General features: G+C 36.1%; 1 protein-coding gene across 6 annotated transcripts in view; it reads left to right on the top strand.

Moving 5' to 3' along the window:
* The window catches only part of CNTN5 (contactin 5), a 608,827-nt gene that overhangs the window by 580,400 nt on the left and 15,337 nt on the right, over window positions 1-13,090 (top strand). For all 6 annotated transcript variants that reach the window (XM_054269695.1, XM_054269698.1, XM_054269699.1 and 3 more), the window contains 2 exons: window positions 1,942-2,012; window positions 4,135-4,369. In XM_054269695.1, coding sequence (XP_054125670.1) covers window positions 1,942-2,012; window positions 4,135-4,369 — 306 coding nt within the window. The remainder of the gene's footprint in view (window positions 1-1,941; window positions 2,013-4,134; window positions 4,370-13,090) is intronic.

The following is a 13,090-nucleotide window of genomic DNA, read 5'->3' as shown; positions in this document are numbered from 1 at the left end:
AGTTTTATTCTTTTAACGTTTATTCATTTAAATAGGGCCACAGTCTGCAACATTGTTAACTAGAAAACTCCAGAAAGAGGGTGCTGCAGGTTAAATAAGTTCATCATGTTGGATGCTTAAGGACTGCAGCATACTCTCTCATTTCTAATGTGGCAGGCACCTACCACCTTCATTTGTCTCTATAATTTACCCAAAAATACCTTAGAGAGGCAAGAGAAAAATGGGTGCTAAACAAGGTTTAAATATGCTCCATTAGAGATGGCATCATCATTTTCGGATGTTAATTAACTGTCAGATGAGGTTTCATCTGCATCTTTTCATGCTAGACCATTCCTCACACTGTTGCACATCGACTGCATTCTTTCTACTCCTTTTTTAAAGCCAGAGGGAAATTCTGTTTCTGAAAGGAAAACTTCATTGCCCTTTTGCCATGTCAGAGGTGGGGAGGGAGGGAGGGAGGGAGGGAAGAAGGAAGGGAGGGAGGAAGGGAGGGAGGGAGGGAGGGAGGGAGGAAGGAAGGAAGGAAGGAAGGAAGGAAGGAAGGAAGGAAGGAAGGAAGGAAGGAAGGAAGGAAGGAAGGAAGGAAGGAAGGAAGGAAGGAAGAAAGGCACCATATTTGCCAGACAAACACAGATTTATTGGAGAGAAACACAATAGAAATCTCTCCTATCAGTCTGTTAGAGCCACAGAAAAATAATACCTGCCTCATTTCCAGCACTATGAATCAGAATCAGTCCCTACACTTTGTTGGGTTGCATCTTTTATGAAGAAAAGCAGAATCAGGCTTCTGTTCTTTATCAGGGATTTGAGGGTTCAGAAATGACTATCCAAATTAATTCTGAAGTCTTAGGTGGACAGACAGGAGCTAATAAAAATTGCATTTTCATTGAACTCAAGCTTTCAATGGCACAGGAATCAGAGAGGACTGTGTACATTTATTTAAATGCATTTTATTTTGTATAGTTCAAAGGCAGAGTGCTACTCACTAAATAAGTTAAACATGCAATAAGGCCTGAACCCTTAAAGGCTCACAGTACATTTCTACCAGTGACCTATGTACTGCTGTAAAGAAGAAAATGAAATGTTTGTATCTTATGACAAATTTAATCAAATAGAGCATGCAGGTATTGCCTCCTCACAGTAAATAAACTCAAGACTTTGGCCATTGTAGTAGTTTCATTAGAGGCACTAAATAAGGTAAAAGAAATTATACAATTCCGATGAAATAACTGATATTGCTGGTTTTGCAAAATGTGATAATCCAAATAAAAATGGTGACAATAGTTATAATTTACTTCAAAGAATTTCATTCACTGCTCTTGTCCTTTAAAACTACAGTGATGAGCTCAATTTTTCAAGAAGTGCGGGTAGTACTGTTTCCAGCATTTTGCAAGAAATCATCACGGACATTTGCAGTTGGCAGCTTTAAAATTTCTGAAAGTTGTCTCCCCAGTAGAGCAATGAAAAATAGATTTACAATAATTAAAACATTCTAAGTCACTAACTACCTGAAAAATAATAGAGACATTATTAATTATGTTGTAAGATTTTACCTGAAATCTGAAATATGTCAGATTTCTTGGCATTTCAAGTTGCTTGTCAAAAAATGACAAACATTAACAAGGTAATTCCTGTTTTATCTCTTAAGTGATCTGTACATTGAAATTTTTATCAATCTGCAGAAGACCAAGTGCTTAAACATTTTTTTATTGCATGTTCATTCTCTGCTTATGTTTTGTTTAATTTTTCTAGCTTATGTGTGCAATTCTCTCAAATGAGGCTTGAGAAAATTTTCTTTACCACAGAGTGCTATGTTTTTATTCCTGTTCTGATTTAACAGTCTCATATCTTCTGCAGCAACTTATGGCAATGGGGAAAACTTCAATAACTTGGATATTCTGGTTTGTTTTGTTTTGTTTTGTTCTTCCTTTTTCCACACAGTGCCAAAGACACCTCCAGCTAATGTGAGTGGCAGAAGTGGAAGGCGACATGAATTAGTAATAGCATGGGAGGTAAGGGATTTTTCTGTTTAAGGGTTTTGTTTCATGTTAACTTCTTTGAGGCCAAAGTAAAGAGTACTCTACTGGGGTTTCCTTACAACAAATCTTGTGAACAAATGAACACAAAATACTACTCTTAAATATGTTCTAAAATTTCAAAGTGCTCTGGATTTTCATGAGTTTTGAGTAGAAGACATTATGGTATCAGCTCTGAAGTTCTACTTATTCATTGGTCTTTTCTTCTTGATGTACTGCTTGGGTTAATTTGATTTTTCTGGATCTTATGTAAACACCAGAATAAATAATAGCTAAGAGAAGGAAAGACTTATAAAATGTTTTGAATATCAATTAAAAACAATTTTTTTTAATTGCTGAATAAAAATAAACTAAAGAGAATCTTGTGAAAATATTTGGAATGCAAGATGCAACACAGATGTATGGTCATGCCAGTGGGAGAGTTGCTTTATCTGCTAAATATAAAATATATAGAACAGAGATTTTTCTTAAGGAGTTTTTAAAACTTCTAGATTCATCATGACCAGTTTCAGATTCATAAAAATTCATATATACACACATATATATGTATACATACTCAAGAAAAATTCCATCAAATAAAGATATGGGTTTATAATGAAAAAATTTCAAGCTTAGCCAATTTGAGGAGTGATTCAGATGGTAAGAGACACACCAAATTCTAATTGTTTAAATTGGCAAATTTTAGGGCATCTAAAGAGACTGCCTTCTGTTGGCACATCTGCCTTTTTTGACATCAGCCACCAAAGACAGCTGAGACAGAGCCAATTTCAGTTTGCTTTATATTCTGTAAGGGTAAATATCAACATCTCTCTTATTAGGAGAGAATTTGCTGAATCCTGGACAAAAATATCTGGTGGCTAGAACTGTTTCTGATGTGAATGGACCTAATGTCAGTCCCTAAGAAGAGATATTAATATGCAGTATTCATATTAAGTGGCTTTATAGCACCTGCCAGGTGACTGGGTTGGAGGACTACTGCAGAGTCTTATAAATCCCATTCTATCAAGGACCAGAGTTTTGCTCCCAAAAAAATCAGAGACCCATGGGTGAGGCTAGGTTACAGTCTGTCTTAGATTTTCTTCCTCTGCCCATGGAGTCATGATTATATTTTTTCAGGGATATGCAGTGCACAGCTTCAGAAGGATGGGTGGAAAATTTTGTGTGCAAGTGAAGTGACAGGTGATGAGATATTCACTTGAAACATGGAGGGGAGAGGATTCACTGTCAGCTGTGCCCCGGCTCTGATTCATTCGTCCATTAGCTGCATCTCTAGGATGGTCATTTCAAGAGAGAGTGTGTAGACACCCATTTTTTCAACATTTCACATAGGTTTAATATGCAGACAGCTGTTAAATATAACCTAGTTCCTAAACTAGCCCATTGGCTTCATAATAAATGTAAGCTACTGCTAATGTACTAATTAGCATGAAAAGTTCCATTCATTGAGTAGGATATGTAAGTTTTAGTTTTCACAGTGTTCAGACTCTAAAGCAGAAAAATCCCTTTTTTAACTGCCTGTGTATGTCAGAAGTGTCCCAATTTAAGTGGCTAATTTCACAGGTCCTCTGAGGAGAGAAAAGAAAATGTGTTATTTTCCACCAAAAAAAAAAAAAAAAAGAAACTTTTTCAGACTTAGAACAACTTAGATTTATTACAATGTATCCTAAGTATTAAGTTGAACGCTGGAATTGAATCTCTAAGACCTAACACCCCACTTGGAACAGAATTTAGACAGTCTGGCACCTAAAATCCAAAAGAGTCCCACCACAGTAGGTATCACAATGTATTAGTCTATATTTTTAACAAGGCCACTGATAGGGCTATTCCACCTACAAACAACTGGTCAAAACATCCCAATAAAAAGTGGGATTTACAAAAGAAAACACTTTTCTGAGCAAAAGACCCCATTCAGTCCAAGGACAATGACTTGGCTATGGTGATTAGGTGAGGAAACTCTCTTAGAAGGTACCTCTTTGGAAGCAATTGTCCTTATGAGGACAGGTATGTTAAGCAAAATTCTATAATGGATCTGCGATATGTTTTTAAATTAGTAAAACAATTTCTAATCATAATTAAGTTTCTGAACTTAATTTTTCAGCCAGTGTCAGAAGAGTTTCAGAGTGGAGAAGGATTTGGATATATTGTAGCCTTCAGACCCAACGGGACGCGTGGGTGGAAGGAAAAAATGGTGACATCTTCAGATGCCTCAAAATTCATCTACAGAGATGAAAGTGTGCCACCTCTGACTCCGTTTGAGGTGAAAGTTGGTGTTTACAACAACAAAGGAGATGGTCCCTTCAGCCCTATTGTGGTCATCTGCTCAGCTGAAGGAGGTCAGTTCAACATGAAGTAAAATTGCATATTGTGAACTATATTGAGCCTTTTATATATAATGCATCCTCTTGCAACACACTTGTTCAACCTTAAATTACAAATTTCTTTGCAGATGTGCTAAATAACGTTAAACAGGTTTTGCAGAGAAGGAAGGAATTTGCCAAGCTTACCTAGAAATAAATTACAAAGTTTAGGAATAGACTTCAAGCCACATTAGTCATAATCAAAAAAACACCCAAAAAACACCCAAGAAAAACCCCAAAGCCATGAAGGTTCATCCTTTATATGAAATCATTAGCCTTAATTTTAGATAGGGCTTTCTCTAACACTGAGCAAAGAAAGGATGCTATTTTTTAATGTTTCTGAGATTCATGATCCTTTTTTTGATGGGTTAATCAGACAACAGTTCAAAGAATAAATAAATTCACTTATGAATGTTCATTTCCTAGTTAATGCATTCTAAAAGTGCACAGAAATAAATTTTGTTTTAATTTTTATTTCATTAGTAGAAAGTTCTGACACTGCATTAATGTCCCAGTCTTCAATTTGAATTATAGAAATAGCTCCCAAGAATAAATGAAAGATATTTTTTGAAAATTCCTATTGAAAATTGCTATAATTTCTACACAGTATTTTATTGGGCAGAAAAGAACCAAACAGACACAACCAACAAACAGTAATCAGTACTGGTAAAAGAAGTTGTTCTGTTTTGACAGGGCCCAGTGTATGGAAGTTCCCACACACAAAAAAGACAAATAAATGTTATCCACAATAATATTTTCAGAAGCTCCATTACTGAAATTTATAAATATCAGTTTTTCTTTGCTATACTATCTTGAGTTATTCCACTGTCTCCTATTAAGAGAGTAAAAATTAGCAGTCCTAGTGCAGATGAGAGGAATTTCATACTCTGTCTTTGAAACAGTAATACAACGATAATAATATTTCATGTGAAGCTGGAAAACATTACATGTTACTTCATATTAACCCACAATAAATCTGTACCTTTGGAACCATGATGTAGTAGACACTGTCTGCTACTATTCTCTCACAGTAATTACAGAAATTGGAGCTGCTGTTTTTACAAAAAGTAGTCACAGTAATTTGTGGTTTTCCACTTTTTGAATCAGGATTCATCAGTAGTCATATTTTTATAAAACAATTACATTTTAAAATGTAAAAATTGCACAGTACAAGTTTAAAATTGTACAGCTGACTTTCCTGTTCATCAATGAAAATGGATATTGGATATGGTGATGTTTATATTTTTTAATAATTTCCTACTCTAAGCAGAAAGTTCTTTGCAAATAAAGTTTTGCAAAGGAAGGGAGACAAACACTTTATTTTTTTTTTAGCAGCAAAATCTATTTTAACACAACCTGAATGCTGAATGTTAATAATGATTCCTTATACCTTTGCTTGTTATTTGGACAAACTGGAAATAGAATAATTAGTAATAGATAAACAATCTTTTCTATCAGTTCTTTTAAAATATGAGCTTTAAAAATGGTCTTAATAGAATATTAAAATTAACTTTCTCTAGAAACCAGCTTTTCTGATTTGAAGTCAGTAATTTGAAAGTATCCATTATAGCTTTGCTAATTCAGTCTCTGTATGTGTCTGCACATGAGAAATTCTATGGGCCTAAATATTTTACAAGACATATTTCCAGAAAGACGCGGGATGCTGTGACATTACAGTACAAAATTATTTTATAAAAATCTTTCATTCATAAAAAAACAAGGTAATTTACTGAGAATTTAAAGGAGCAATGAAACAGAGTTTTGCAGCTAAGTTCGGGGCGATATGAAGGTTGAGGACAATAGACATTGTAGTTTGCTGTGAAAATGGGGAACTGGTTTTGAAAGAGGTATGGACTGTCATGCCTAGGGAGCTAAACAATTGAAGGCACAATTTTTCAAGGATTTCTATTGAAGAGTAGATATTAAATAACAGTTGACAGTATTATGGTCATAGGGGTGATCCAGCAATGCCTTAGCTTACATGCTTTTCATTACACATCCAATTCACTCAGTAAATATCTAGAGAAAGCAATAGGATAAAATTATTAAATATAAAGGCTTTATGTTACATATTACAAGTTTTCCCACATCTACAAATGGATCTACAATTGTTTAATGATGTAACAAATTTGCCTAAGGAAGTCTAGGTGCCCTTGATCATGTTGCTTTTTATTAGCACACTGGAAAAAAACATTTTCACGGGACAGATTCTGAACCATGAAGAAATCTCACATTTATTAAGAATGAAAGCATCTCCATCTTCTGTATGACTGTGACATCATATTCTGTGATTCACATTCAGAGCCCTTTGGTGATAGCTCTGAGTTGCTCTTAAGCAAGCAACTTGGTAGGTGGTGTTGAGTAAGGTGTTCCCTCACTGAACACGATAGACTGCCCTCTGATTGCATAGTGACTCTGCCTGGGGCAAAAGTTTAAAACATTGCCTTCTAAGTAAAAGAACTCAGAAATTTGACAAAAACACTGAACACTTTTTCAGAAGTAAATAGAATGGCTAATGTTTTTCTGTCTATTAAGTCAGATCATATAATAGAATCATAGAATGAATTGGGTTGGAAGGGACCTTAATTATCATCAATTTTAACACGCTGCTGTTGGCAGAGAACCTTCCACTAAAAAAGTTGCTCAAAGTCCCATCCAACCGGGCCTTGAACACTTTCAGGGAGTGGGCATTCACATCTTCCCTGGGCATCTTGTTCCAGGGTCTCACTAACCTCACAGTAATTCATTTCTTTCTAACAACTACTCTAAATCTCTCCTCCTTTAGTTTAAATCCATTGCCCCTTATCCTGTTACTTTGTGCCAGTATAAATTATCTCTGCCTTTTATATAAGCCTCCTTCAAGTACGGGAAGATTACTAGACATTCTTGCTGGGACCTTCTCTTCTCCAGGCTGAACAACCCCAACTCTCTCAGCCAGTCTGGAGAGGCGCTCCAGCCCTCTGATCAACTTCCTGTCCCTCCTCTGGATCTGCTAAAGCAGCTCCAGGTCTTTCTTGTGATGAAGACCCCAGAGTTGATGCAGCACTGCAGGTGGGGTCTCGCAGAGCAGAGCAGAGCAGAGCAGAGCAGAGGGGCAGACTCCCCTCCCTCGCTCTGCTGCCCACACTGCTTTGGACGCAGCCCAGGTTATGATTGGCTTTATGGACTGTGAGTGCTCACTGAGAGCTCATGTTCAGCTTTTAATCCAGGACAGCTCACAAGGTCCTCTCTTTATGGCTGCTCTCAATTAGTTCTTTTCCCATTCAATGTTTAAGACTGCCCCAGCTGAGGTGCAGAACCTTGTACTTGGCCTTGTTAAACCTCATAAGGTTCCTACAGACCTCCTTCTACAGCTTGCCTGGGTCCTGGATGGCATCCTCTCCTTCAGGTGTGTCAGCTGCAGCACTCAGCTTGTTGTCATCTGCAAAATTGCTGTGGGTGCCCTTGATCTCACTGTCCATGTCATTGATAAAGGTATTGAAGGACACTGGTCCCCAGGCAGAGCCCTGATGGACACCACTTGTCACCAGCCTCCACCTGGACATTGACCCAACAGGTACTTAGAAGACAGAATAACAACAATGGTCACTAAAACATCAACAACAGTGGTGACCCAAAGTTGAAGAGGCAAGAAATTCTACCTGGTCATAGATACTTTAAGATCTTTTTCCTCCTTCACCAGACTTTTGACTTTATAAAAATCATCATCAGAATATAGTTCATGGGAAAGACTGCCCAGGACCTAAAAGTGCAGATGAATGTAATGGAAGAATAGAGAATAGAATGGAGAATCAGTTAAAAAGGTTGTACAAAACTAGACATATAACCCATAGAAAGAAGCAAAGCAAATATATGTGTGATTCTCTGGAAAAGGTATCTTTATTCAGTAGGGAAGTTTGAAGGAAGAGCCTTTCCTGGAAAACATAGGAAAGGAAATAAGGCAAGGAAAGAAGGAAATAGAGGTCACATGTAGTGGTGTTAAAGGGATGATGGGAATCAGGAAGCAGTTCTGAAGAGGGAATGAGGATGATGCTCCGAAGATGCAGGATAGAAAAAAGATGCACAATTACCTCAGTAAGAGGACAGAACAAAAGGAGACAATAGGCATTTCCAGCAGCAGGAAAGGATGAGCTTGAACTTTACATAAAGGAAAACTTTAGTAAGAGAAAGAGACATGAGGGCACAGCAAATTAGGCTACCTGCCAGGAGAAAGGTTCCCATGTGCAGGCCTGAGGCTGAAAAGGATCATGAGCAATACAGAGAGAAATCTTCTGACCATACTTTCTGTCAGGAAAATAAGGTATCAGATTCTTGCTAAGAAATACTAAAACAGCACTGAAATTCAGTGCAGGTACAGATGAATTTTATCCACAGAAGAAAAAATACATTGTAAAGGCACTAGACAAAAGCTGGAAGTCAAGCTAGAGGTCAATTACTGATTACCCTGATCAATTTGGATGCTGAAAAAGACATTTCTAACTGTTCAAAAATACTAAAGAATGTTGTTATTTATCAGTAAGTTTAGCTGTTCAGACTAGTTTGGATAGTAAAAACTAATTAGTAAAGACTGATGACCTTGTGTTCTGGCTGTGCTAATTAGCAGATTCTTTATCCAGTACTAAGTGAGAAGAAATAACAGTACAATAGCCTTGTTCTGATGAATAATTAAGACACTACAGAAAAGCTGATCATAACAAATAACAGTGGTACACATCATCATTAAAAAGCAGGAAATTATTTTATTAACTGGAATTAACTGATGAAACTAAAAATAAAAGTGTTTTAGAATGTCTCTAAGTGAAACGTTTAACAGATATTTGAAGTTTATTCTGCAAGAAATGGTATATTTCTGACAGGACATTACATCTGAGGATCAATAGATGTACCCTCTGAAAGATAATCAGAATAAGTAAAAAAAATACATAGTGCAATCCAAGTAATGAAAAGGATAAAAATAATACAAGTATAGATAAAAAATTAAGGTTCACAGGTTCTTTTTTTTTTTAGAGTTGGGAAAGTATATAAGGCATGAATAATTGAAGTAAGGAATTTATATTAAATATAATCAAGGAATGGTAAACAATAATTAAAAACTTTATCATTTATTTTAAATAAATAAGATTATATAGACAGGATAGCTAATAAGAACATGAAAGTAAAAATTTCTATATCGGTAGTGAAATTTTCTGGTATTGCCAATTGTCAGAAATTCAACCCTCTCTGAATTCAACAATGCAGAATTTGCTATTCAAATGCACCATAAATAAAATTTAATCTGTTCTTCTACTCATGGAGATGGGGTAGAAATTACACATAAGAAAGACTCAAATGTTTTAATTTGCATGAAGGCCTTACTCTGATAGAACTATCACGTCCTGAGGCAGCACAAATTGCCCGGAGTCAACATGGATGATGCCAACAGTATAATGCCACAGATAGCTGTTTGTTCCCATTTAGTTTACAAGTATAGATGCAGCCTAAAAGCACAAGGATAAATATGAATTAGAGTACTCTATAGTATGGAAATATATGAGAACATAAAAGGAAATAGAAACAAGTTTCTGGGAACCCAACTGATTTCAGGATGAGTTAGGCCTTTTATAAAGGATTTTTTGGTTAATGGTTGTCATAATGGGTGATACAGGATCAGTTCTGTTCATTTCAGTATCTAATTTCTCCTTCAGGCATTGACAGAATTATCTTCACAACAATTGAAAGATCCATAATTTTGATAAAGGGAGTAGTGAACACTACTAAAAACTTCTATATAGGAAATAGAAAGCCCTGAGCGATACAGGTTAAAGCCTGACGACTCTCACACTTAATGTTTAAAACCTCCTGAGGGACCCCAGATGCACTTCTGTAATACATACAAGATGCAATGATACTGCACAGAGATTTTGTTCTTGCTTTGTATGGATTTGGGGTAATTCATTCATCGAAGCAATGGAGATCCAAAACTCTCAGTTATCCAAAAGGCAAAGGACCATACAAAAGCCACGGCAGTTTTTTTTCTCCATATTTAGACAAATATTTCTTTTCATTGAGAGGAAATAATATGCAATTACACACCTTTGAATACAGCCTCAGTGTCTTTAATTAAAATCTTAAATTCTTGAAGTCCTGTGATTCATTTCATAGCTAAAGCTGAGCTTCTTGGGGTTCAGGGGAACCTGAAAACTAATTGGCAGATTAGCTGTAAACTACAGAGGGTTATTTCCTGATTCTGCCAGATGATCTGTCTGGAGAGATCCTGTGAAAGCTCACTTAGAGCTGTCTCCAATGACTTTTTAAGGAATGAAAACACAGCCCTGACATGCAGGAGTTTATTATCACTCTTCTGATCAATGGCACTAGCCCCCTGGGAAGCAGATGTGCAATAAATATAATGGGCACGTCCCCCCCCTCACATCCTGAGGATAACTCTTCTTGCCATGTCACTTGATGGAAACAAACCATTTATGATCATAAAGACGGCAACACTCCTCTGGTAAATTCTTTGTGGAATAAGGCAGCTCCTTATTCCCAGGTGACATTCTGCTGTGTAATAAATCTGGGTTATTCCACAGGGAATGGAGAGTCACAGCAGGATTGTACACTGTGAGAAAGTGTGCAGGAGAAGGCTTCAGAAGTTCTACCCAACAAGAAAGAGTATTTCAGCGCTAAATCAAAAATATTCAGGGCAGAGGTCTTCACTTGTAGCTCATTCCAATACTCTTCTAATTTTTCCTCTGTTTTGTCTTCTGCAAAGATGATGGTCAGAGAGAAGGTGAAAATAGAAAGGAATTGTGGAAAAGTGATGATTCAAAAAGTCTGCCCTGGAAACAGTAATCTTGTTTCTGCTATTGTGGAAATTGGATATTTTTCCCCTTCTAAGTGCAAGATTCTGGAGAAAGTTCTACATCCTGCAGACAGACATTTCACTGCAGATCTGGTGGAGTCCCCCATTTCTCAGAATGGAAAAGGTTCACTAAAGGTTCTCTGATTTGCAAGATAGTCTATGTGGCTATTTCTAGCAAGGAAGCAAATACTAGCACTTTCTTTACTTATAGGTTGACACAAGAGGGATGACTTTTCCCAGTTTTCCTTCTGATGTATCTCTTGTGGATTTTTCCACAGAGAGGCATTATCACAGAAATAGATCCTGGCTGAAATCCCAAAATCTCAACTATGAAGAACTGCCTGCAGCCATAATGCAATTGCTCAGACTGAGGTTCTTATCTTCAAATAAGGGCTTGAATTTTGAATGAGACTGCTTTGTAAAAATTCTTTTTGGAATCAAAATAAGAACTGAACAGGTATGAAGTGATTGGTTGAGTAGTCCTGGCTGAGGCTCTGCTTCACAGAAGAATGAAAACAACATAAATTTGAGTAGGCTCTTGGACTTCATGTGGAAATCCTTAAGGATGAATATTTCAGGAAAACAGATCAGCTTGCAGTCATAAACAGGTAGTACACACTGAGGGCTAGTAACTGATTCTTTTCTTTACTTCCTAGTGTCAAAATTCAGGATTCCCTCTCTGAACATTAGAAATGAAATTCGTGCAAATGTATGTCCTGCCATTTTACAGCCATCCCAAAAAACCTACATATTGATCATGTTTCTTCAAAGTGTCATGCAGCACAGGGAAAGACAGTGTTTCATGGATATTGCACATAGCCTTATGAGAATTTGTTGTACTGCATCTTTAATTCAAAGAAGGGACTATTAAAGAGACTCTTAAAGATGGACTTTTTTCTTTTTTCAGGAAGTATGACCATAGGTAGACACCTATAGGTTTAACAGAGGTGAAGAAAATAATATGATTATAACATCTGTGACCATAATAGAAAAAGCTACTGAACCTATCAAACTTATCATTAGTTTTAGACACAGAGAATAAAGCATGACATTGGAGTGAACCACAGACTGTATTATATCACCAGAAATTATATGGTCCTCATCGTATCTGAATCAATAAAAAATGCTATTTAGGCTCCAAAAATTTTTAGACAGTCATGCTATATCTTATTCCCAAATAGATAATTTCTGTTGTTTTGCTGAACACCATTCTCAGCGCCTAATATCAGTGAAACTGCAGTGAATTATCTCTGAATATGTGAGAAATACATTTTCTTCACATAAAAAATCCAAACTATTTCTGCTCCATTTGTTGAAAGCATTTTTTAAAAATATCAGAAAATATTCTATGTTTCTATTCAAGCAATGTATAAACCACTCCTCATGAATGCTGTGAAGAGAAAATGATTCCTGCATTTATAGAAAATGTAAAGTCTGCCAACCAACATTTTGTGTACATCTCAAATTATTTATACCACTGCAATCTTTTCTGACAACAAGGTAATTGCTTCAATAATACAAAAACTAGAAAATAGCTTTTGCCACACAAATCTTAGTAGTACATAAAATGGAAAGCAGGATGTAACTGTTGAACAGAAAATGATATTACGAGCAATATATTTCTTCATAGTGCAATTCTTTCAGTATTGAATTCAAAAGATCATTTTTCCTATTCCTGAACATATTTTTTTTTATTCTTTATTACCTAAAAAGTTCCAAACATATTTTACACTTATTAGTGATACTCATTGCTGGCAAACAGAAAACACCACTTCGTATCACATCAGATTGACTTCTTTTCTTCAGACATAAATTTAAAAAGAGATCAAAAAAGTGTAACAAGCATTAAAAGTCTG

The sequence above is a fragment of the Melozone crissalis genome, unplaced genomic scaffold, assembly GCF_028551555.1.
Source record: "Melozone crissalis strain CALT ecotype California unplaced genomic scaffold, PUWL_Pcris_2 ptg000008l_1, whole genome shotgun sequence".
Classification (NCBI taxonomy): Eukaryota; Metazoa; Chordata; class Aves; order Passeriformes; family Passerellidae; genus Melozone; species Melozone crissalis.
The sequence above is the reverse complement of the archived record's forward strand: the minus strand, read 5'-3'. Positions and strand labels throughout refer to the sequence as shown.